This window comes from Pocillopora damicornis, chromosome 8 (genome assembly GCF_964200805.1).
Source record: "Pocillopora damicornis chromosome 8, jaPocDami1.2, whole genome shotgun sequence".
Taxonomy (NCBI): Eukaryota; Metazoa; Cnidaria; class Anthozoa; order Scleractinia; family Pocilloporidae; genus Pocillopora; species Pocillopora damicornis.
The window spans coordinates 15,453,775-15,477,143 of NC_142677.1; the positions used below are offsets into that span (position 1 = coordinate 15,453,775).

General features: G+C 37.0%; 2 protein-coding genes across 13 annotated transcripts; one reads left to right on the forward strand and one right to left on the reverse strand.

The window, feature by feature from the left end:
* Positions 1-6,778, forward strand: LOC113676094 (CAAX prenyl protease 1 homolog). The gene is made up of 9 exons (XM_027192715.2): positions 1-199; positions 1,125-1,271; positions 1,955-2,041; positions 2,555-2,671; positions 3,186-3,338; positions 4,235-4,579; positions 5,261-5,389; positions 5,553-5,696; positions 6,347-6,778. Exons 1-9 carry the CDS (start codon positions 122-124, stop codon positions 6,566-6,568), a joined length of 1,422 nt encoding a protein of 473 aa, XP_027048516.2. The 5' UTR covers positions 1-121; the 3' UTR covers positions 6,569-6,778.
* An 873-nt stretch (positions 6,779-7,651) lies between these two features.
* Positions 7,652-22,060, reverse strand: LOC113676111 (adenosine receptor A3). Of its 12 annotated transcripts, none has more exons than XM_089214887.1 (4): positions 21,741-22,056; positions 20,897-21,007; positions 11,833-11,867; positions 7,652-10,320 (listed from the first exon to the last, which is right to left on the reverse strand). In XM_089214887.1, exon 4 carries the CDS (start codon positions 10,306-10,308, stop codon positions 9,172-9,174), a length of 1,137 nt encoding a protein of 378 aa, XP_089071013.1. In that variant the 5' UTR covers positions 10,309-10,320; positions 11,833-11,867; positions 20,897-21,007; positions 21,741-22,056; the 3' UTR covers positions 7,652-9,171. The 12 variants fall into 12 exon arrangements, with proteins under 12 accessions (XP_089071013.1, XP_089071009.1, XP_089071010.1 ...); XM_089214883.1 differs by lacking the exon at positions 11,833-11,867 and adding an exon at positions 10,546-10,608 and having other exon boundaries at positions 21,741-21,858; XM_089214884.1 differs by lacking the exon at positions 21,741-22,056 and adding an exon at positions 10,546-10,608 and having other exon boundaries at positions 20,897-21,078.
* Between the last annotated feature and the right edge of the window lie 1,309 nt (positions 22,061-23,369).

The window sequence follows — 23,369 nt, forward strand, 5'->3', positions numbered from 1 at the left end:
CAATTTGACCTTTGACCATTGATCAGCTGAGGGAGTCTGGGATAAAACTGCGCAGCCACGCATTATTTCTAATGGTAAAACACTGTTTCGTATAATCGCGGTGTTAACTTTCTTTTCCAAAATGGTGGACGTACTTCTAGCTGTGGTCGGATTTTTGTGGCTAACTTATTTATGGGAAAACTATCTCTCATACCGTCAGGTAAGGCATTAGATAAACATAGAAAGTAATTATCTTTTTAGCTAAGGTATTATTTGACAAGGTTATCTTTGGACGTACTTCCAGAGAGAAGTACTTGAAGAGAGTTGTACATACTTTTAATTTCATAACCGTACCCTATTTCGTTTTTTCAATGTGCTTTAGTTCCGCAGATTTGTATAAGCGCCTTATTTAAAAATTTTCCTGACCCCAGTGCTGTTATTTCGTCTAATTTGCATTATATCCAGTAAAATTTTGAAAGCAATAGCTTTCGAAAACTGAAATATGTCATTAAACGATTTCACTTTCAGTTAAAAATCAATTTTCACTTATCAAGACAGTATAATCAGTAAATTTCCACATGCAGTTGTATTGAAAAATTCCAAAAGTATCTTTTAAGAACTTCGTTGTCGGCTATATCATTCATACTCTCAAAAGTATCGCACTGAAATATTTAAAGAACACAGAATGCAAGCCACTGGATATCTAGAGATTAGATCCCCCACCCCTCCCCCTCTATCCCTGTTTCTGTGTAAAAAGTGAAACTCACTAAAACAGACATGAATAATTCAAAATATGAAAAAAATACTCATACGATACAACCATCTTCGAGAAGAAAATCCAACATTTTTGGCAGGAGATAAAATCATCTTGATTTTCCCTCTTCCCAAAATTTCCAAACTTACTTTTGAGCAGGAAATTAAGTAAACTGTAACCAGTGGTTCACTCTGTTCTCTTGAGACTCCTGAAGAGTCCCTAGAGTTGATCTGTATTTAGAACAGAGAAAGAAAATTATAATTGTTAGATCAGTTGGCCTAAATGGATGATGAAGCTTTTTGTTTCTTTTAAGGGGCAATAAAGATAACTGGAAAATTATTTTCAACTATTATGCAACTAATGATCATTTTTCCTCTTTTTTTTTTATTAGCATAAAGTTCTAAAGTACACTAAGGATGTTCCTGATGAGCTGAAAGATACATTGGATCATGAGTCATTTGAGAAAGCACGGGTTTACCAGCTGGATCGCTCTTCATTTGGTTTTGTATCTGGAGCATATTCTCAAGTAGAAACAACGGTTAGATATATACATCAATAGAGTTTACAATCATATTAATTTAAGTTGAGGAGCTGCATGGAACAAAGCTTTAAGGAAGCTCTGGTGAGCAGCTGGATTCTCCTCTTAAATTTTCTTCTCTTGCCTTTTGAAACAAAGGTAGAAGTTGATGTTGCATCAAAAGTTGATCAGGAATTTATTCAATTCACCTGTTCATTGATTCTAAAGTTTTATGCAATGAACAAAAAGAAAGCCAGATGCCACAATGGGGGCCTATATTTATTTCACGAGTGCTCAAAATTAACTTTTGATTTGGTGGTGTCTTTTGCTCAGGTAGAGAACTGTGGGTTTAAACTTTGTAGACAGTCGTTTTAGATCATGTTGTGAAATTTTGAGACAGGCGTGAAAAATATTCTCGGGTTACTAATATTGCTGTAAAGAGGACAAACATACATGTACTTTCCACTTAAAGATGGAAATCTCAGTGAATATTTCAACTAGTCCAGTTACATGCAGTTATTCCTGTCAAACCAAATCTACTAAGATTGCTTGAAGAGGAGAGCATTTTGTGCCAAATTCCTAGTTATTGCCATTTACAAAATGGACACATTGTCATTTGAAAATGTATATATTTAGTTCCTTGCTTTAATGTGGTACATGTTAATTTTCATCTATTTATTTGTTTACTCATTGTATCCTTTCAGCTTATCCTACTGCTTGGTGGAATACCTTTTTTGTGGAGAATTTCTGGACTGTTGATTTCCAAATTTGGTTATTCAACTGATTACGAGGTGTGTTAAGTCATAAAGGTGATGAAAAATATATATATAATTAGCTATCCTTGTAGAAAATGTAATCTGCATTTATAATGACTAGATTCCTCTGGCTTTACAGCACATACATCTGTATAATTGATCATTTAGTGATGAATTGTCAAATTATAATTGAGTGTAATTATAATCATTTGGTTATGAATCATCAAATTATTATTTAGTATAATTATAATCATTGGAAGGGCGGGGGACATGTGGTGAACAATGTGAAGGGTGCTTCAGTCAGGATCCTAAGGTTTGAGCCTTAGCCTTAGCCCACTCACTGTAGGGTATTGGAGCATGCTACTGAAACCAGGATATGCTTTGGCAGCATGGACTCTCTGGCTTGTGAGCTCTTTAGCCCTTTGGGGCAAATCAAGATGAAGATCAACTCTTAGCTATACAATTTTCCTTCCATTTGGATTCAGTCTTTGACAAAAACTGATGCAAAATTAAAGTTATTTGATAGTTAATGTCTTTTTTTTGGGACAGATCACTCAGTCATTGGCATTTCTTTTGATCGGGATGCTTTTCAGTACCATCACAGATCTTCCTTGGAGCCTGTATAGTACATTTGTTATTGAAGAGAAACACGGCTTCAACAAGCAGGTTTGTTAAAGAATGTTGCAAAGTGCTGCGTGAGAACAGTCAGGGTTTCAAGGATATCATGTAGAGTCATTACTAAGACTTAGGACTTTGCACATATGTAGCTACACTTTCAATTGCATTCAGCTGCATAAAAATTTGCATTCAGTTACACTTAAATTCTGTCCTTGTGGCTTAACTCTTTCTAAAACTGATTTAATTTATATAATCTCTGAGCTACGAGCCATTATATTTTTCTTTTATTCCCAAAAATATTGATCAGGTCAGCTTGGTGAAATGCACACTTTATTGCCAGTGTGATAATATATATAACTGTGTAATAGTGTACTGATTACACATATTGTCATGTGGTATATAAATTTCCATGGATGTTTAGTTGCTACAAGAAAAGTTCTGAAAGCCATACTGAATATTGCTAATTTTATTTTCAAAAATGTTATTATGCTTAAGCTTATTGTACATGTCTATTTGATGAAGATGTTGAAATGATAGTTGTTTTGTGGAACTTCCTCCACAGACTCTTGGCTTCTTCTTTAAGGATACTGTGAAGAAGCTGGCTGTCATGCTGGTGATATCACTTCCTTTACTTGCTGCATTACTTTACATCATCAAGTGGGGTGGAGAGTACTTCTTCATCTATACTTGGATATTTACACTTATAGTTACCCTGGTATGTAGATAACTCCTTACTCCTGATCATCAATTTATTAAGTATTATAAAAAGTGGTGTTTAAGCAGTACTTTTTTCCCCGACCCTTTTTAACCCTTTCACTTCCAAGATCTCATTAGTAATTCTCCTTACCATCTTCCATACAATTCTCATGATGTAAGTTTGGAGAATTTGGTATTGGATCATCTTATAATCTTCTAATTGATATTTTTCTTAGTTCTTGTCACATGTCCACTGAATGTTGTTAGGAGAAAAATTCTGTCTTGGTCACTCGTTGGTGTTGAATGCTTAACCAATTAGTGGTGCAGCTTGTATGCTGGAAAACCTGTGCAAAAATTTGCATTAATTGGCGTTATTCATTGAAAATTTACATGCCTGTGTAGCAAACTAATAAGAACATAATGAAAATAAACTAGAATAGAAATTGATCATTGCTTTTGCAACTTTTGTGGCTCTAAAAACAGCTGTTTTTGTTCTCAAGCATAAACTTATATTTCTTGTTATTGAATGGCATTATTAACCTTCTTTGGAGACTTTTTAAGTGGTTTAAGGTTACCTTAGCTTCCTTGAGCATCTAAATATTATTTGACAAGGAACCTAGCAGTGCACTGGGATGAATGCTTCTGAAGCTAATAGTGTCCAGTATCCCTTCTCCTGATCAAATCCCTGACTTCTAAGCCATGAATGATCCAATTCTCCACCTGGTCAGCCATCTGTTTCTGATGACTTCAGCTCCAAGAAATTGGTTTTGAATCGCACATAAACTTTATTTGATGTTTTCTTTCTTCTCTGTTCCTATTTGCTTTAAAATGTCTAATAACTGTAAGAAGAAATTTTGTTTTTATCACTACTGGGATTGAAAAGGCTATTTGACAAATTCTGATGTTCTGCTTCAGGCTTTAGTGACAGTATACATGGACTACATAGCCCCTTTATTTGACAAGTTCACTCTTCTTCCAGAAGGAACTCTGCGCTCTGCAATTGAGCAGTTAGCAGCCAGGATATCTTTTCCATTAACCAAAATTTATATTGTGGATGGATCCAAGAGATCCTCTCATAGCAATGCATATTTTTATGGATTCTTCAAGAACAAGAGGATAGTTCTTTTTGACACTTTACTGGCTGAAAATCCTATAAAGGAAGAGAAGGATAGTGAAGAAGGTGGAAAGGAAAATGATGATAACAAGGAGCAAGAGAAGGAGGCAGTGGATGAACCTGTGGAAAATAATGAGCAGAAGGAGGTGCCAGTCATTATTTTTGTGTAATTATTATTTGGTTTGGAAGTCAATAGTTTGTTTGGTTTAGGAAAGGGTTTGCAGTTGAACTCCAATCACTAAAACCCTCTCTTAATTTAACTTCCGAACAGGAAATTTTAGTAAGTTTGATCTTAGTTCAGCCCTTTAACAAATAATGAGCAGAAGGAGGTGCTAGTCATTATTTTTTTTCCTATTCTTATTTGGTTTGGAAGTCAGTAGTAAAGGAAAGGTTTGCAGTTGGACTCCAATCACTAAAGCCTATCTTAATTAAGCTTCCTTGCTGGAAGCTTAAGCAAGTTTGATTGTAGTTCAGTCCTTTAACAAATAATATGCAGAAGGAGGTTCTAATAATAATATTTGTGTTAGCGTTACTTGGTTTGGAAGAGAATTAACTATCAGGTCTTGGGAATTGAAGGGTTGAATCACACAGGAAGGTCACAAGAATAAAGGAAATGATCACCAACTAAAGAGCTCTTGATTATTAGACAAATTCTCCTTGTCAGCACCTTAGGAAATGTATAGCGAAGAGTATAGAGAATATTCATACTGATGATAGGGTGTAAAGGATTAGCCTTTTTATGATTAAATATTTCAATGAGTTGTACTTCTGAAGACCTTTGTTATTTTGTCTTTTTTTTTCCGACTGATTGCTGTCCACCATTGCAGGATGCAACAGAAGATGATGAAGTGAAAAAGGGCAAAGGCTGCTCAAATGATGAGATACTGGCAGTTCTAGGGCATGAACTGGGCCACTGGAAACTTAGTCATACCCTTAAAAACCTTGGAATCTCACAGGTAAATTCCAACATGTAAACCATTACAGGCCATTTGCATGCACGAGGGAACATGTCTGGGCAGCGTTTTGCCAAGTTGTTTTAAGTAATTCCTTTGCACAGATACTCTCAGAGGGAAGGCTTTTTGACTATGTTGTAATGAACCTGTTTTTCTGTCCTTGTAGGTGAACACATTTTTTTCGTTCATGATGTTCGGTTTTCTGATGCATAACGGGGCATTGTTTGCAAGCTTTGGTTTCCCCGACTCACAGCCCACATTGATTGGTCTGGTGATCATATTTCAGTTTATATTTTCACCTTACAATGAGGTATGTATTACCAGTTATTATGGATAATGGCAACTGAACTGGGTAGAGTGCAATTGGTCTTAGATCTTCCGTGTAAATTAAAAATAGATCGAGCACGCCGCGCGAGTTCGATTGGAATCATAAGTATGATTTAGGGACAAAATTGCACGACACGATATGCAATTGCCAGTTAATTTCTTCTTTCTTCTTTTTTAAATAGCAAAATTTAATCTCCCAAATAGAAGATTTTTTCAATAAAAATATTTTATGGATTGAGTCCTGAGCCGGTTTGTAAAAAAAGCAAAATTTTTACTGCCTACGGTAGTTACGAAGGTAGTAGCCTGCAGTGTAGGCGTCTTATAAGGGCGAATTAACGTTAAGAAGCTCGCGATCGTTTGCAACCGGCCATGTACAAATTTCTTTCTCTCCATAGCCTTCCATTGCCATTAAAATCAAAGATGGCAACATAATTTCGCCTAAAAAAATATCGAGCAATCGCCAAAATTACGCCTGCTTTACAGGCTTCGAAGTTATTTGAAACTTTTTTTGGACAAATTAAAAAAGTCGTAGATCATGAGAAATTTTTACTGTAGCGTATGACTAATTTGCGATCAATTGCGGCCCCGATATCGAAAAAGTAACGTCACTTTCCTTTCCTTTATTTATTTTAGTTACTAGGTTTTCTGATGACCGTCCTAAGCCGAAAGTTTGAATTTCAAGCCGACGCCTTCGCAAAGAATCTTGGGTTCTCCACATTTTTACGTTCAGCCCTGATAAAGCTTCACAAAGACAACCTTGGGTTCCCTGTGGCAGATAAATTATACTCGGCGTACCATTTCTCACATCCGCCTTTGATTGAACGGCTGAGAGCCTTAGGAATCAAAGAAGAGTGATACGATAACCACAGTAATTAGCATAAGAAGTGACCTGTGGCACCTTTAATTCTTAAGAAAGAAACGACTCCTGTTTATCTTAAATCTGAAGTTATCTATGCTTCGTGAGTCTTATATGTATTTGCATGCTTTAATGTATCATTTTAGAGAAGGTTGTGCTGAGCCGAGTTTGTGTTTAAGATACTCGGCTTATAAATGAGAAGACTATAACTTGGTTGGCGAGCTTGTTTTTTGTTTTTAAACAAGGTTTTTCTTTTTCCCCGTCAACCAACTTGAGCAAAAATTAATCGCACCTATCTCTTTGAAGCCGAGAATAAAACATCCTTTTTGAATTAATAGTCAGTCGGAACGTGATGACGAGAAAACAAGAATAAATTAGTTGAATGGAAAGCGCTCGTTGATACCGTGGGGATTAAGAGTGCCGATTGGAAAGATAAATTTTTGTTCTAGAGTTTTGCAGCTAAAAAAGCAAAGGGAAAAAAAGCGTTTTTCATCCAACGAATTTTTTCTTGTTTTCTCGTCACCATGTTTCCACCAATAGCGTTGCGCCATTTTCTGCTTATAAACACACACACAACCCACAATTCCTCCATTCGCTCTGACGAAGGGCTAACACTAGAAACGTGAACTGTGAAACTCTACGGTGGCCAATTTACGTTATCGACTCGGTTGATAATACTAAATCGTGTGCTACTGGGTTTAACCTTTTCAACCACAACCGATGTAGGTTGAAGTCTGCTACTGGAACACCAACCTCGTTCCACTTGATCGAACCTTTTCGATTGACTCCAGGAGTCGTCATTTCTAGGCTTCTCTGTGTTAACGAGTTCAGCTAAGAGAGCATGATGTCCTGAAGTGCGATTCCAACTTCTCTCTCTCTTATATAAACAGTTGTGAATTCAACTTGGTTTGTTTTCAATCGAAAAAGTTGATCAACCAACTGACCTAACCAACCTAAGACGGTTTTCCGCGCTAAAACACGGAGAGTGTCATGGAACCGGAAACGGTCTATCCCAAGTGACTACTTGTCACAGAAGCCACCCGCCTCTGAAGTTAATTTATCACAGAACTTTAAGACACGCACTGGTTGAATTTCTTTTTATCTCTTTTGGTTCAAAGGTTGTTACAATTGGCTCTAGCTATGAATAGTTTTACTGAAAATGGGCTGAGAAGCTTCGCGATAGAAGTCCTGTAGCCTAATCTCTCATGTGATTTACAATATTAAAAAGAGAAGTGGGTAGTTTATCTAATGATCTTGCACACCAACATTTGCAGATACTGCTTTCTTATGCTCGCACTAATTCTATGAAGAATCCCAGAACCAGTTGTTGACAAGTTGTCACTAATACTTACGCTAACTCTATGGGGAGTATGAGAGTGAAATCACGTTTATCATTTTTATGAAAAATGTCGAGGCTGCTCGAAACAACATACTCCTTGAGGGAACTGGTGCCGGGTTGGCTAATCCCAGCGTTCATTCTGACCCCAGTATTAGCAAAGTCGCGTATTGTAGAATGCACAACGATTCATCTTTTAGAGTGATTACTAAGGTTCAGATCGTCGCAGCTCTTAAATCAAACTACTGGTTTGCATGGTTTGATGCATGTTGTTTTCAAAAGGTATTTCTAAGGGGATGTTGAAAGTATATTGTTCATGAACTAAACAAATACGTCTGAAAACGTCAATGTTTTTGCTCTTAATTCCAACGTTTTCAACTTTTTTTGCAGTATTGACTACAGCTAGTACTGCACTGCGCTTTTAACTTTCTTTGCCTGTAACAAATGATTGATCGGTTGCTTAAATAGAGTGGTTAGATTCTTCGTACAATTGCAGCTTCCCAGCACTCGCTGCACGCCACACTATCGTAGCTAAATAAGTTGGCTCCGTTATCCTCATGCCACTCTAATCCACTTAGTTAAATTGCACGATATAGTTTTTTCCAAGGCCTTGGCAAACGGTTGTTACCAAAGACAACCACCGTGCACTCAGATTGGCCCTTCCCACAAGAAGTTACTTTATCCTCGTGAAAACTTTATCAAACAGCTTGAATGTAAATGAAGTGTTTTTCTGCAGGCTACTGGCATACATCGAGAGCCACTTTCCTGGAGTAAAAAGTTGATAAATAAGTTGTTTTGTCCACACCTCAACTTTTTACACCTGTTTTGAATGGCCACTTCGATACTATTGCTACTCCAGTTTCTTGAAATGACAACTTAATCCTACTACTTGAATTAAATATGGACGGTTTTTCCAAGACTGTTAACATAAGCAGGTGTACATAAGAGATCCACTTCCCTGGTCTGAAATGGCCGATCCATTGGCTGTTCTACCTTCATAACAACTTTATCCATCTACCTGAATCGAAATATAGTATTTTCTTCAGGGCCCAGTTGTTCAAAGAACGCATAACGCTATCCACCGGATAAAACGCTCTCCAGAGTACAAAAGGTATTTCGCTATCCAACGGATAGAGATTTATCGAGTGGATAGCGTTATCTCGAACAACCCGAGCCAGGCTCCTAGCAAGCTGCAGGCAGCGTAACTTTTGGCAATGTGTGTCGTTACCATTGTGTTTTATCTGCTGCTGTTTCTTGATTTTGTCCTTAAACGCCTGTCATTCTCGAGATAGATGATGCTTTACCTCCTTTGTCACTGCACTGTCTCCATGACTGGGAACGCCTTTTTTTAAACAATTCCTTGAGTGCATCTTTGAACTCTTTACTTGTGATGTAATACACAAGTGGATTAGCTGAGGAGTTGACCATAACGAATAATGTTACTTGACCCATTAACAGGTTATAGTAGGGGCTGGTCCAAACCTTGGGCTTGATGAGTATTAGGAGTCGAAAGGCGGTCAGCGGGAACATTGTCAGGGCAAATAATACAACAAGTGGGGTAAGAATCTGTCTTGCTTTGTTGCTCTGTCGCCATATTCTTTGACGAGATCTATCGTGGTTTTTTGGAGCCTGGACCGAGAGAATTTCTTCCTTTTCATCGCCAATTGACATCGACTGTCGGAACACAGCACTACGATGTACACGATTCTTGATCCTTATGTACGTGAATGCGATAACAGCGAGAGGAAGGGCATACCAAACCACAATAAGAGCTACCGAGTAAGACACAAAAACAGCATATCCTCCATAATTATCTGACCAATCGGGATAGCATAATGGGATAGAGGGCTCGTAGGTAATAACGGGGTAAAGAGGAACGCATGAGACTAAAAATGATGCCAACCAGACGCCCATTATAACCATCCAGGTTGTTGTTCGAGACCCGCGATTTAGCTGATATCGTTTAGAGCCAATTATATTTCGGTATCTCTCGATGGCAATTGCTGTTATGGACCAGATGGAGGATCCAAAGAAGATCTCCTGTGTAGGAACCATAAATAAACATGCCGGCTTTCCTAACACCCATCGAAATGGTCTTAAGTATTTTAGCACAGCCACAGGATAGATTAATATTAAAACTCCTAAGTCTGCAACGGCCAAGCTTAGCAAGTAATAATTCATCGTTGTCTTCATCCGGGGTCGTCTGAGTATTACAGTGCACACCAAGAGGTTGCCAATAACTCCCAGGAATACCACAGTTGACCACAGGGTGATTTGGAACACATGGGCCCACAGTGGCTGGTGAAGGTATTCTGGAAACGTTGATGGCAATGGCGCGGTACCTCCATTCATTGAAGATGTGTGGTTTGTTTCGTTGCTAAACGTGCCCTCCATTTCTTTCATTTCAACTCGCAGCTGCAAACGAAACAATTCAAAGCTTACTAATTTATCAGCATTCTTTTATTACCAAAATAACTACGTTTTCTTTCTTTCTGCCATTTCACTTCTTCGTCCTTTTATCACTCGCCAAACAGCAGAAATTAACTATCTGTCCTAAAGGACTGGACGCCAAAAAATAGCAGAAATCGAGTCTAGAAAGTCTCCTGTGGTATTTAATCAAGCATCTATATAGTCACTAACCGGAATGCCGCTATTAACAAATGAACCTCCAAACTTGATCAGAATACCTGCTGGTGATCGTGACTTATAAGAGAAGTGAAACATGAAATTAACGACAAGCGGCAAAATATGAGATTATTGCCTTCTTGTGTGAGCTACATTTATGTTAAGTTTGAAATAGTTGCGCAATTGTTAGTAATATACTGATTTCTTTTTATAGTTTCTCTTCAACGGTGATGTAAGGATTATGAGTAAAGAGATGAAAATGAAATCAGACTGTACTTTGCCTTAGCCAGGAACGTTATGTTTTAACTCACTGAGATATTTGCGGTTCCCGTGAAGAATTTCCCAATTTTTAGTGATATTTGGACAATTGAACCCATAGATGAAAATTCAGAGCGACCAAATTCAGCATACCTTCAAGGTTCTCTGTCCATGAGGTAAAACTGATCAAATGAATTGAATGGCCATGACAGTGACAGCTGCTCTGTTTTGAGATGATTCATTATAACTATTTTGGTTTTAGCATAGAGGTTGCCAATTAGAAACTGTAATTGGCCGCTCAAGCGAGCATTTTCAATTGACTGTTTGTTTTACAAAGTGGACATAAATCAAACTCAAACTTAAAAGCATCGCAATAGTGCCGGGCAATGGAGTTTAAAAAGGCTGCAGGTGTTGTATGTAATGCTCACATAAATCACTCTTTTGCCTCTCCGCTTTTTTCTTTTTTTTTATCTAAACTTTGGTGATAAAAATTTGGTCATCGGAATCTCCCTAATTTTGACGTAAGGTTTTAGATCTTTAGTAGAACGTGGGGTTAGAACGTCCCATGACAGAACCTTTTTTTACTGTGTTATTACCTGTTAGCGATAAGACCACGAATAAGCCGATAGATTGGATGCTACGGGCAAACATTAAAGATGCCCCTGTTAGACTAAAACTGACGATTTACGTATTCAATAAAATACGCCTAAAGTTTTTTCGTAGCCTTGAAACATGGAATCTTTGATCCTGTGAAACGTATCTCAATTCATGCTTACACGCAAGACTTCATCGCAGCTTTTCCATTTGGAATTCATTCTTATTAACACACTATAGTACAGAATCTAAATGCGGTTTGAATGCCAGCGGGAAGGTAGACAGGCTCTTCTATTTAAAATAAGTTCAAACAGTTTAGTTAAGAAGAAGGAGGCTCACCAGTAGGATTTTTAGTTGAGACATGTCATTCCAAAGGATTTATTGCTTTTTATGAACCAGGAATTTTGGATACTCTTATTGAATTAATGATTTGATAAGATAAAAACTTACTTCTTTTGCTTTAATTTGACAAATTGCCGAGACATCTAAGAGAAATGAAAGCATCTTATAAATTAATTGTTCTAAATATAAACCTTTTAATTCATAACTTTAAGCATGCATGATAATATTCACGTTGGTTTGTATCTTGACCTGATGATATAATCACTGGAACTAACAGAAATGACACAAGTTCTTTTGAGCCGATTTTAGTTGAGGCACCCCGCTTTTCTATCAAAGGTCAGTTTTCTTCTTGAGGTTTTTTTCCTCGTCATTTTTCTTGACATGTGGTAGGTGTTTCACTAATTGTAACGAGGGGTTGTGGCTCATTTCCTCTTAAAGGGACGTTTGACCCGAGGCATTTTTTCCCGATCTTTCAAGCTCGTATTTTTTTCCCCGTTTTTTGTGACAGAATATATGCACTCTATGCACTCTAAACTTTGCCTCGCTCCCAGTGCTTTGAAGCTCAGTTTGTTGTAGTAACCAACTAGTATTTAGGAGGTATAGGTTCGAATCCCGTCGAAGCCTGAATTTTCAGACTTCTCAGTTTTCTGCAACTGCTAAAATTGCAGCACGCCAGCGAGGACCATGGCTTTACTTGATGTAAGCGAATGTTGCGATTTTTTTTTTTTTTTTTTTTTACACATTAAAGCCACTTTGCAAGCTCAAGATGAAGTAAAACACAATATCAACTGAGTAAATGGCCGCCGTAAAGAGTTTAAAAGCAAACGACGAAGGGCTAACACTCGAAACGTCAGCTTTGAAACTCTTTATGGTGGCAAATTTAAGTTATCAACTCATTTGATGATGCTAAATTACCTTGTTATACTCTCCCACCGAAGCAGCACCACAGTTTCTACAGCGAGTCTTAAAATAGTTAAAAATGTAAAAACGTTCTTTGCCCTTTCAAAGCATAAATTTAGGCCGATTACTCAGAAATTTCTTTTCCTTGTCTCTTGGTTCTTTAGCTGAGAAATATAGCTGTATAGCTGCATGTCCGAGTTTGATTTTGAATAACTTTGTACGTACCCTGAACACGTTAATGTATTGTTGTACAAAATCATAATATGGCGTTTTTCCGATTCCGGTACAACATTATTAAACGTGATTTGCATACCGCAAATATCTTGTGGTTTTACCGCTTTATTTCTCTCCTGCGAATTGTATCGCTCAAGAACCCTTAGAGAGTACGGCAGAAGATATTATTCTTTTACAATCATTTGGTTAAAAAAAAGCTTCAACAGCGGTTTCGTTCTGTTTTGTTGAGCTAAGTGAGAAAAAATAAATTTGGACCCTGCATGTTCATGCCTTTTTTGCGCTTGGTTTTACGCTGTCTGTACCTGTGTGCATCAGCGGAAAGGTTATACGATAAATGTGACTTCTTCAGTTCCAACAGAGTAGAATCTTTTTCCAACAATTTGATACCAAAATTTATGATACAATTGTGATCCCATTTTCTCACCTGTCAGAGTTAGACTTCCCTAAACAATTCCAAATTAAAATTTCTCACCTTGGAAAATTGCTGTGGGCACCGTAGGAAGTTTTAAATTACTTTCCTTTTTATGAAAATTGATCATATTTGTGAACCACATCTATTGATAGAGTGTAAATGATACGACATGCTATTACTTTCTCAGTGAAGCACGTAGATTATCAATAACCAGTTCATGTTCTTCTACAGTAACACACAACGGAGAAGTGTTCACGTAAAGGGCAAAGGAAGATCAGCCACTGAAGGCAGATCACCCTGTGAGTGTGTTTACATGAACTGTTGAGATACAGAAAACTGTTAACATAGAGAGCCGTAATCAATGCAATTTTCAACACATCGTTGTCTAAAAATCTACATAAAGTGAAATGAAATGTTACTTAACCGAGATGTATCCATTCTGTTTCCCTTTCCCGAGCCGTTCCATAAATTTTTTTTGTTTATATTGAATCACTCTCCATTGCTGGCTTCTCGTTCAATAATGATTGAAATAAAATACGTGTTAAACGGGCGGAGAAGCAATGAAAACCGCTTTGTTTGAGGACATCAATATTTCATTTTATGTAATTAAGATCCTCAGCCGAAGAAGCCAAAGAAAATTTTATCATTCAGTCCTTTGTGCGTAACCATTGGACACTGTTCACTATTTGTAAAGTCTGCTTTCAGTTACATGTCGACACACTAATGGGGTGGTTCACCCCGCCGAGAAGCTGGGAAGCTTGAACTCAGCATGGAATTTATTTGACATCATTTTCAGTTTCCAGCATGAAATTCTTAAACGTAACATGAAAAAAAATTGGAAACGTCGAAAAACTTCTCAGTCTTCGCCAGCAGGTCACCGGCAAAATCTTCGCGACTATTGTAAAATCACAGTCTATGTTCTTTTATTTACACCCTAAACCTTGCTGTTCAAAAGGAAGGTTTTCTAAACTGAAAACCCCGTGCAACTTCATTCATGCGTCACGGACTACGCCCGAAACTCTTAGTCACTAGTCGGTAAAAGCTTAAATAGAGTTTCAGTGAAAGATGTAAACCCCAAATAGGCTTCAGGCAAACCTTTTAAGAGATCCACAACTGACTTTTTCCTCGAGTAGAAGAAAAAACTATTCCTCGTTGTTGTTAACCCTCGTGGAAGACTTATACCTCTTTATCAAGGAAGGAAATTGTTTAAAGTTCTATGTATTTGCCGCATGTTTAGAATTAAATAACAGAACAAAATGGTTTTATTGACGGCCCTTGCGGTTTTCATGTGCATTAACAGAAGCTTGACATTTAAACACATTTTTTAATTACGAATGGCAGATATTTTTTATCAGATCGCAAACACCCATCGTAATCAGGAATATTTTTTCTTGGACGTAAAAGAAAAACATTTTAAAAAAATGTGGCCCAGCTATTGGGAGCGACATTCGAAAGGTCGACAAAAGGGTTTACAAACCTTTAACACGGTTCACCTTCAATTTCGTCTCAATTCTGTGCGAGACCAAAGAACACCTTATACAACGCGGCAGATGTAAGAATGACCTTAAACTGTTCAGAGAGCGACGTACGATTATCTCACGATACGCAGAGCAGCTGGTGACTTGGCTTAACCTAACAAAATCGCTATTTATTTCTTCCTTAGGGGACAGCAATACTAATGGATGACTTTTACATCCTTTGAAAACGAATTTTCCATTTACAAAGTAAAACGCTAATCGGTTGTACCTCCTTTTAATTTGCATTGCCAAAAGCATCTATTTCATATGAAGAAAATAATATTACAACCAACTTTATTTATAGCAAGCTTTGACTCCTCCAGAAACTAATGTATAAAATTAAAAATCACATTGATCTCCGAACCCAGCCTTTCTAACGTCGTTTTAAACGAATCCGTAGAGTTGATAGGTTCAAAATATGTAGAGTTTCTTCATGCAAAGCCGTGAAACAGATTCGACATCGAAACAGAAATATTTTATCTCGTCCTCATTACTTCGAGTCAAAGATATTGGTTAATAGATCTTTTTGTTTAATACCACTGTTGTCTTGTTGAGATAATAGATGATTCTAATTTGCAGTCACTTCGATAATTTAACTGTTTTGTTGACAAGAGACGTCCAATTGTTGTCACATCTTTTAACCATCTGTTAAATTTTATATCATGAAAAGAGTCACTTTCATTTACGGCGAAAAGAGTTTAGATACAATTTAATTTCTGTCCTAGTGGACGAAACCATTTGTGAATAACCTTATTCTATTTTACCCAAGTCATTTTCATTGCTCACTACAATAAAACATTTAAATTGTTTTCTTCCTAAAGAAGATTCTTCAAAAATCGAAAGAGTTGCTGAAATTCAAACGTCAGAAAGTAAAACTGTAATGAATTTTTACAACGGAAAATGTAAAGATGGTAATTTCAAGTGTTTAACCCCCTTGGCGGATCAGCAACTTCGCGGTAGCCAACAGTCGCCTAAACGTTTGTCAAGAAGCGTCAGTTTTCGAAAAAACCGGTGAACTTTGTGAGGCAGACGATGTTAAGTTGTTGCTTTTCATAAGAATTGGGCATTGTAGTTCTTACTGCGTGACGCTATCAAAACAATGTACTTTTTGGAGACTCTTGTCTTAAGGTGCGTCCTTTGGGAGGATCCGGATTAGGATTTGTGATCCAAGATCACACAGATTACGGTGCATCGAAGAACCGGAGCTTTAGTTCATTGGATCAGTTATCACGACAGCAGGCGCGAAATTGTAGAGCACGTCAACAGAATCGCGCGCTAAATTTAAAAACGAAAACAAGATTGCCGTCGCGTTTAGAGCAGCTTTTGTTTCGTTAATAGATGAACTTTCCGATGATTCAATATTACAAGAAGCGAGAAGTTGTGAAGATGAAGAATTTCTGTTGTATCTCTTGATAAGGAAGAGGCAGAGCCATATCCGCATTGAGAATTTGATAAATCACTGATCTGAAAATTGATTTGCTGGAAAGGAACGCCACAGATCAGAAATTCTTATCCGGACTCTCCCAGAGGAACGCATCCTTAGTTTCTTTAGTAATTTTGAACACTGTGACGATAGTTTTTCGCTCGCTAACTGGAAGACTGAATCTTCGCGGACGGCACAATAACAACTGGGGGAAATAACTCTGTAGAGACGACTTGGCAGCGAGAACGGAAACTCGTCACGATTTCCTGGTACACGGAGATCTACTTCGAGCGAGCTTATACGGACGTCAAGGATAAGACAATCTTTGGTTCCACAGTACTTTTATTCTAGGTCAGGCCAACAAGCGACATGACCTCTAGCATACTCCAGTTTGTAATCATCGAAGCTGTACAAGGTACTTGCTTAAGAAGTAACCACTGTGAACTGCTATTGTTACACAAATCGCAATATTTGAATAAGGACACAAAGGAGCGGAAAAAAGTCTCTTTGAAGTTAAACGAAAACTACTTAAATATTCCATCTGTTTCTACGACGGAAAGAATCTCAAAATTAAAAAGACGGATGCAATAAACTCTAGGCCATTAACATAGGAAACTTAGGTGCGATTTTAAAGCTCTGATATAGAAAACAATACCTATCTTAATTGCAGTAGCGCAGCTTAGGAAATAAAAAACGGAAAAGCGATTAAAAGTTTCTGCTTATCTATGCAAGATTGGCTTGGAAACCATCGCATGAAAAGAAATAAGATTTACGAGTATAAACTCAGCTGCCATCTACCATGAAAACCAATGTTTCCAGAAAGACCATCAACACTTATATTAACTTAAAAAAACCATGTAATAAATAAAAAAAGTGCCGACAAGCAGGTGCATGTGATGAAAGCGAGCAACAACAAAAACCTATTCTAAAAGCTTCTGTGGTTTTTATACATTTTTTTGATTTTTTTTTAAATGAAAGGACTTGAAATGGTTAAATGCGAAAGTTTACGAATAAATATGTTCCGAATAACACACACGGGAAAAATCAGTAAATTTTCCCGTAACAACACAAAGCCGAAGGAGGACGAGCAGCAAAGAGGTTTCTAAGAAATTTGTAGGGAACCCTCTCACAGTTCCTCCATCTTGAAAACATTTAGCGTAAGCTTTTGAAGAGTGTAAATTCCAATTTAACGCTTAACTCCGCCTGTTCGCTTTAGCTTATTCTTAATTCTTCGATGTTTTCTTAACCTGGCAAACTTCTAGTTCTTTTTAAAGTTCTCTCTCCCAGGAGAGAACAAACAGGAATTTTTCCTACATTGTTGATATGTTTTTAAACAAAAAGGTGATGAGAGGAGAGAAAATTATCGACTAGGGGTTATTGTTTAGTGGAAGGGCCTAAGGCGATTACAAATGGGCTTATAATTACTCAACGTATGGCACCGTATAAATTATTATTATAAAAATCATTCGCAATTTTCAGGCACTTATTAATATTTCTTAGAGCATTTCAATCTAAATTGTATTGATAAAGCTACACTGATATTTCTGTGGAGTTCCGATTTTTTTCACCAAGCTTCTCATCACCATATTCGTCGAGGGCTCATTTTTTCCGTACCAGCTGAATGTTCTCTGAGACTGACAGAAAACCAAATGAAACGGCCATCCTCTTTCGTGAATTGAAGGTTTAAATTTCACGGTTTTCACGTTCATGCATAAACATGAAAACTATGTCAACATTGATTTTTAAATTATTTAGTACAGCCTGTGATGTTGCAAGAGAAGAAGCAAAAAAAAAAAACCTCGAAAATTTCTGCCAATAAAATATCTCATCATGCGTGATCGGGTTTTCAAATTTTCGGACTTTTTTAAGAGAACAATAGGAAAAAAGTCAGCAGTATTCTTTTCATCTGGTATGATTTATCAAACATTCACTGCGGAGTAGGTTGAACTAAAATAGTCCTGTTGTCACTTATTAGAAATAGAACCACAATCAGGTAATTAAATCTTGCAACATGTGTTATTTTCCGCCTTATAATGAAGTTTAATGTTTAAACCCTGAAAGGAAAAACGTTCGAGTCGAAAAAAAATTTATATGGACGTAGTAGCTACGGCAAAGTAAGCTCGAAGTGTTCTTCCAATTTCGACATCGAATTTCAGGGTCAGGAAGTTTTCTGAAAATAATTTTTCTCGTCTCACCCTATTTTGCAGATTTCTTTTGCATTTGTCATTCGCCTTCCGTTTGACAGTCTTCTTTGATGTTCTTGTGCCTACAGAGATCTTTCACATTGGAAAATTATGACCTGTTTTTTCGTATGTTTTTGCCAATACCAACAGGTGTAAGAGTCAAATCTGGCAGAATATCAAAAAAAGTTTCTCCTACGCACGCGTTGCAGTTCTACTTTAAGGTGAGTCCTCAGATAATAAAGTTATCGAACAATTTCTTTGAAACTTTCCTTAAATGTTCCCTACAATGTCTGTTTCGAAAAATGCAATAAAAAAGATTGGTCACCGTGGTCGTTCAAGAGCTAAAGACCATCGTACCTCTTTATCTGGTCCGTGGATTGAAAAACAATACCGTGTTCTCAGAATGCGCGCACGTTCATTCCCGTGATTACGTACGTGGTTATTAAGCACAATACAGGATGCGAGGTGCAAAACTGACAAATAAACCTTAAATGGACCTTACGTCAACTGCAAGATACCCTAGTTATTTGAGATCATGGAAGTACTTCGATCACCGATTTAAATATCGCTAAGTAAAGAGAGCTTATACGAGAGGTTACTTCTTCATTTCTTTTGTTTAGTTTTGCTTGCTTCATTCGTCTTCGATTGATTTGATCTATACTTCCATGAGAGAAAACAACCAAAAATCACAGCCTGCATAATGTGGCCTGTAGTGTTCCATTTCCTCGTAAGCCTAATTGAAAAAAAAACTCAGTGAAATCTAAAGGAAACGTCATTAACATATCGTCGTGGACCGAGTTCACTAAATTTCGTTCTTTCATTTGACTCACTTCCGTGAAAAAAAACACGACAATTCGCAGCGTGCATAATGTGGCGCGTGGTCTTCCATTTCCTTGTAGGCGTAATTGCAAAAAAAAAAAAACATCACTGAAAGCCGAAGGAAGCGTTGTTAACATCTTTCAAATGGCTATGATTAACTCAGTCAGACATTGATGGCCGTCATTACCTCGCACTACATTACCTGTGCCTTTTTTTTCCTTCGAAGAAAGAAATCAGTTTGATTAACTTAAAAAGGGTCTCATAAACTTTTCAAATTTTCATAAAACAAAGGCGCCGAAAAGGTAAGAATCAATCAAAAAGGAAGTAGGATACAGAATGGAGAAGATTACAAAAAAATAAGCTTAATAATTCTTCTTACTGTTTACCATATGATGGCCACGAAGTTAGTTCGGAGAATTTGTACTGGATCAACTAATAATCCCCTGATTGATATTTTCCTTTATTCTCATTACTTGTCTGCTTGATATTATATTGATATTCTGAGGAGAAATTCTGTCTTGGTCACTCATGGGAGTTAAATGGTTAAGATGCGCGCATTGTGACGTCGTTACTTTCAAAAACTTTGTAGTGCATAATATGTCGTGTGTCTAAAAGATGCCTTCTTTAATTTAGAACAAAAGAACACTCATTCAAAAATGATTAATGAATCGAATTATATTTGACTTGTAAATGATGAGTGACGAATTAATCTTCGCACGTAAAAAAGGAAGAAAAAGCTTTGAAAAAATTAGTTCAAGATTGCGCCTAAACTAATGCCTCCCTGAATAGTTTGGGTGCATAGTGCCGGCAATTGAACATCGAAGCCAAAAGTTGAGAGCAGAGAAATTTTTAGGGGGTTTTCGTTGCCGGTAGACTTAAGATGGCATTACAAATGAATTTCAATCATTTTGAGAATAATTATTTCTTGACCTGAGGGTGATGAATTACAGAGCGGTCCAGACACGTACACAGAAAGACCATTTTTAGCCAGTTTTCTCTTCTATACGACTATAGCTAAGTCTGTCTTCCCTCGGATGAATTCTTTATAACGAAAAGTTCTGCAAATTCGAGTCAGGAGTGGGTGAGATGAAAATGAAAAAAAACGTGAATTGAAGGGTACTTAATATACAATTTGGGATGCTAACGAGCTGGTTGCGCAAACCTCTTCACCGCAGTAGAAAATGATAAAAGTATCGTTCGGTATCATATGTTTTGTAAGCCTGAATGATATTCAAAAATATCATTTCCTTTTTTCTTTTTGAATCTCTTGAAATTGAGAGTCGTTCGAATTTTGTTTTGGTGATTCAGATTCTGTGCATTCAAAGTCAGTTAATACAATGAGAATGACACTCGAACAAGTTGTTTTGATTGTTTCTAGTCTTTTGTTGTTCCATGATATCTTACCGTGTTGTACTAATTTGCGTTTGTTTGTCAAAATATCCGAAGTTTACTCTTCTTGGAGAAGCATTTCGTTTAATTTTGAATGTATCGTGAAAACGTCAGGTCGTTCTCGCAAAATATGTCATGATTAACTCATGCCAGGAGTTTAAAGTAACTATGGATCTTTTGTCATGTTCAGTTGTAAAAAGGTGAGAAAAAAAACTCACCAGCACCAAACAAAAACTGATATATACTGAAGTTTCTTTTAGATATGTAAATTTACTTTAACGTGTTATGGTCATACCTCACGTAGGTTTTCTTGGAATTATACTTTCTGAGGTTTCTCCTCTGAAGAAAAATTTAACCTGTTGTGGGCTCTTCGTAAATTCTTGTATGGAAATTTTCCACAAGTGATCTGTAAACGTAACAAGGGAAAAATCGGTGCGTTAACGCGTGAGTGCACCCGAGCTTGTGTCGTCTATTTACTGACGTCTATCAGCAGCTGAACAAATAATATTGCTGTACTTCAAGTAGAAAAACCATGCCAGCGGTTTCTATAGAGGGGGGTTGTTATTATGCCTATCCTGTGGTCAAATTTCATCACGCACAATTTCAAAAACAAACAAAAGCGACTAAGTGACGTTGGAAATGAACAAAAAAGACAAGGTAACGAAGAAACTGGAGAATCAAGGGTGCTGTTAGTGAGCAAGTTGTCAATGCCACGAGCCTCGGACGGTTATACAGGAAACTTCGTCAAAAATGTAACATGAGATGTCTCCTTTTTTTTTTCATGTTGCGTGGTTTTCGGCCACTCGCTGATTTTTACGAGTAATTAATCGCATAGCCTGCACGAGAGTGATTTTTTTACCTGCTTTGTTTTTCTGGCATGTTTTTGTTTTCGATTCATCGTTTAACGACCATCGAGAAATCAGATTGCTTTGTGACCATCTAAGAAAGCCTTTGAATTTCAAGTTGAAACAGAACAAAGTTAGAGTTAGAATCGGTCAATCACCAGTCCTTCAGTATCGACGTTTCTATAAATTTCATCTCTTCAGCGGTAATCGGTTCTTGTGATATTCGTCTCGCACTACTTGGCGCTCTAAAAATACCACTTTTGACCGCAGCTGACAACCTAAAGAACCACTCACCGTTTTTTTTTCCTTTCACTCTAGTAATTTTCATCAAACGTTGCAGTCTGTCTTCGCGATACCAAAATAGGAACCTGTGCGATGCAACCTTTTGCGTTCGCCGATTTAAGCAAAATCAAATGTAACTTTATCGGTTATAGGCTCATATGACCATTTTTCGCAAGCCTTTCGAGACACGTGATTCAAAGGAATGGTCTCAGTCATAAGATGAATAAGATGAATCTTTCTCGCTTTTCCTATCGATCAGGGCGAAAAACATGGTAAACCCAGAAGGAGTGAAAAGAGAGGAAATCTTTCTATAACATAACCTTCTCTCTTTTACTCACGCGAGTAAAGCGATACATCTAAATCCTATTACTGAGAAGAGCAGGATGTTTGCTTAAGCGTCCAAAGTACTTCCTGTAGGTCAGTGGTTCGACTCCTTGTGGAGACATTTTGAACAGGCTATTTTTAGAGAGCGATCACCTAGCGCAAGAAACACCCTGGTGGGAAATAAAGTTTAGAATCGGGTTTCCAAAGCTAATCGATGTTATTAAGATGTTTTTTGTTTTTCATGTGACAGTGCGCAATTTTCTTCCCAGTCAGTGGGTCAGTCCTTTTTTCACCCTTTTCTTTTAACAATTGTTTTAATTAACTTTTAATTTACATACAACAGTGCAATACTACTACGTAAAGCACTTACAGTAATTACGATACTAACAATGCTTACGTGACTTCAATTCATAAAACCCCTATTTCTATTTATACTTATCAATACTCACGTTTAAGACAACTTACCAAAAGGATCTCTCTCTTAAATTAATATACAGTACAAACTTTATGATGCTTACACTACTTGCATTACGAATTTTAAATCAATAATTAGCTTACTCTACATACTAAACAATACTTACACTGGGTGAGGCAATTACAATTTATGAGAGGTAGACTACAGACCTTAAACTCGGAACTTAAGTTCGTTAACAAAAAAAAAAAGCAGTGCAGACTTTGAATGAACCAACCACATATTCTCTCCGCGCCGTATCAAAAATTAATAAATAAATAAATAATAAAACAAATAGATCAATATAAAATAATATTATGATGATGGTTCCCATCTTTTCCTAAAGTCTTGAAGTTTCCTGTTTCTTGAGGCAATAAGCCTTTCAGTCTCCTGCTTAGTTTCTGCTTTGTGTAGAAACAGATTAAACTTTGGGACGGATTTGTTTCTTCTACAGTGCCATGTACATAGTTTACCCAGAATTATTTGATAGTTTAACAGATCATTTCTATTTAAAATGCCAACCATAACATATTTGAGAGATTAGCTTCAATTTTCAATCAGAAAATTAGACCACCAATTGCAAAACCTCTTCCAAATGGCGTGCACATAAGAGCAATAATGAAAGAGATGGTATAAGTCTTCTATGTAAATTGCGCAAAAGGAACACTTCCCTGATTCAATTAACCCAATTTTGAATAATCTGGTATTTGTAAACAGAATGTTATTCTTTTTTCCACCTTGCTAACTAAGAAGGGCTCATTTGTTTGCTTTGAGTATATACCCACATGCCCTTGGGCCTAAAATAGAAAACGTTAATGCTCAGCAACTTAGCCAGACTGAGTAGATATCATTAATTTTTAAGATAA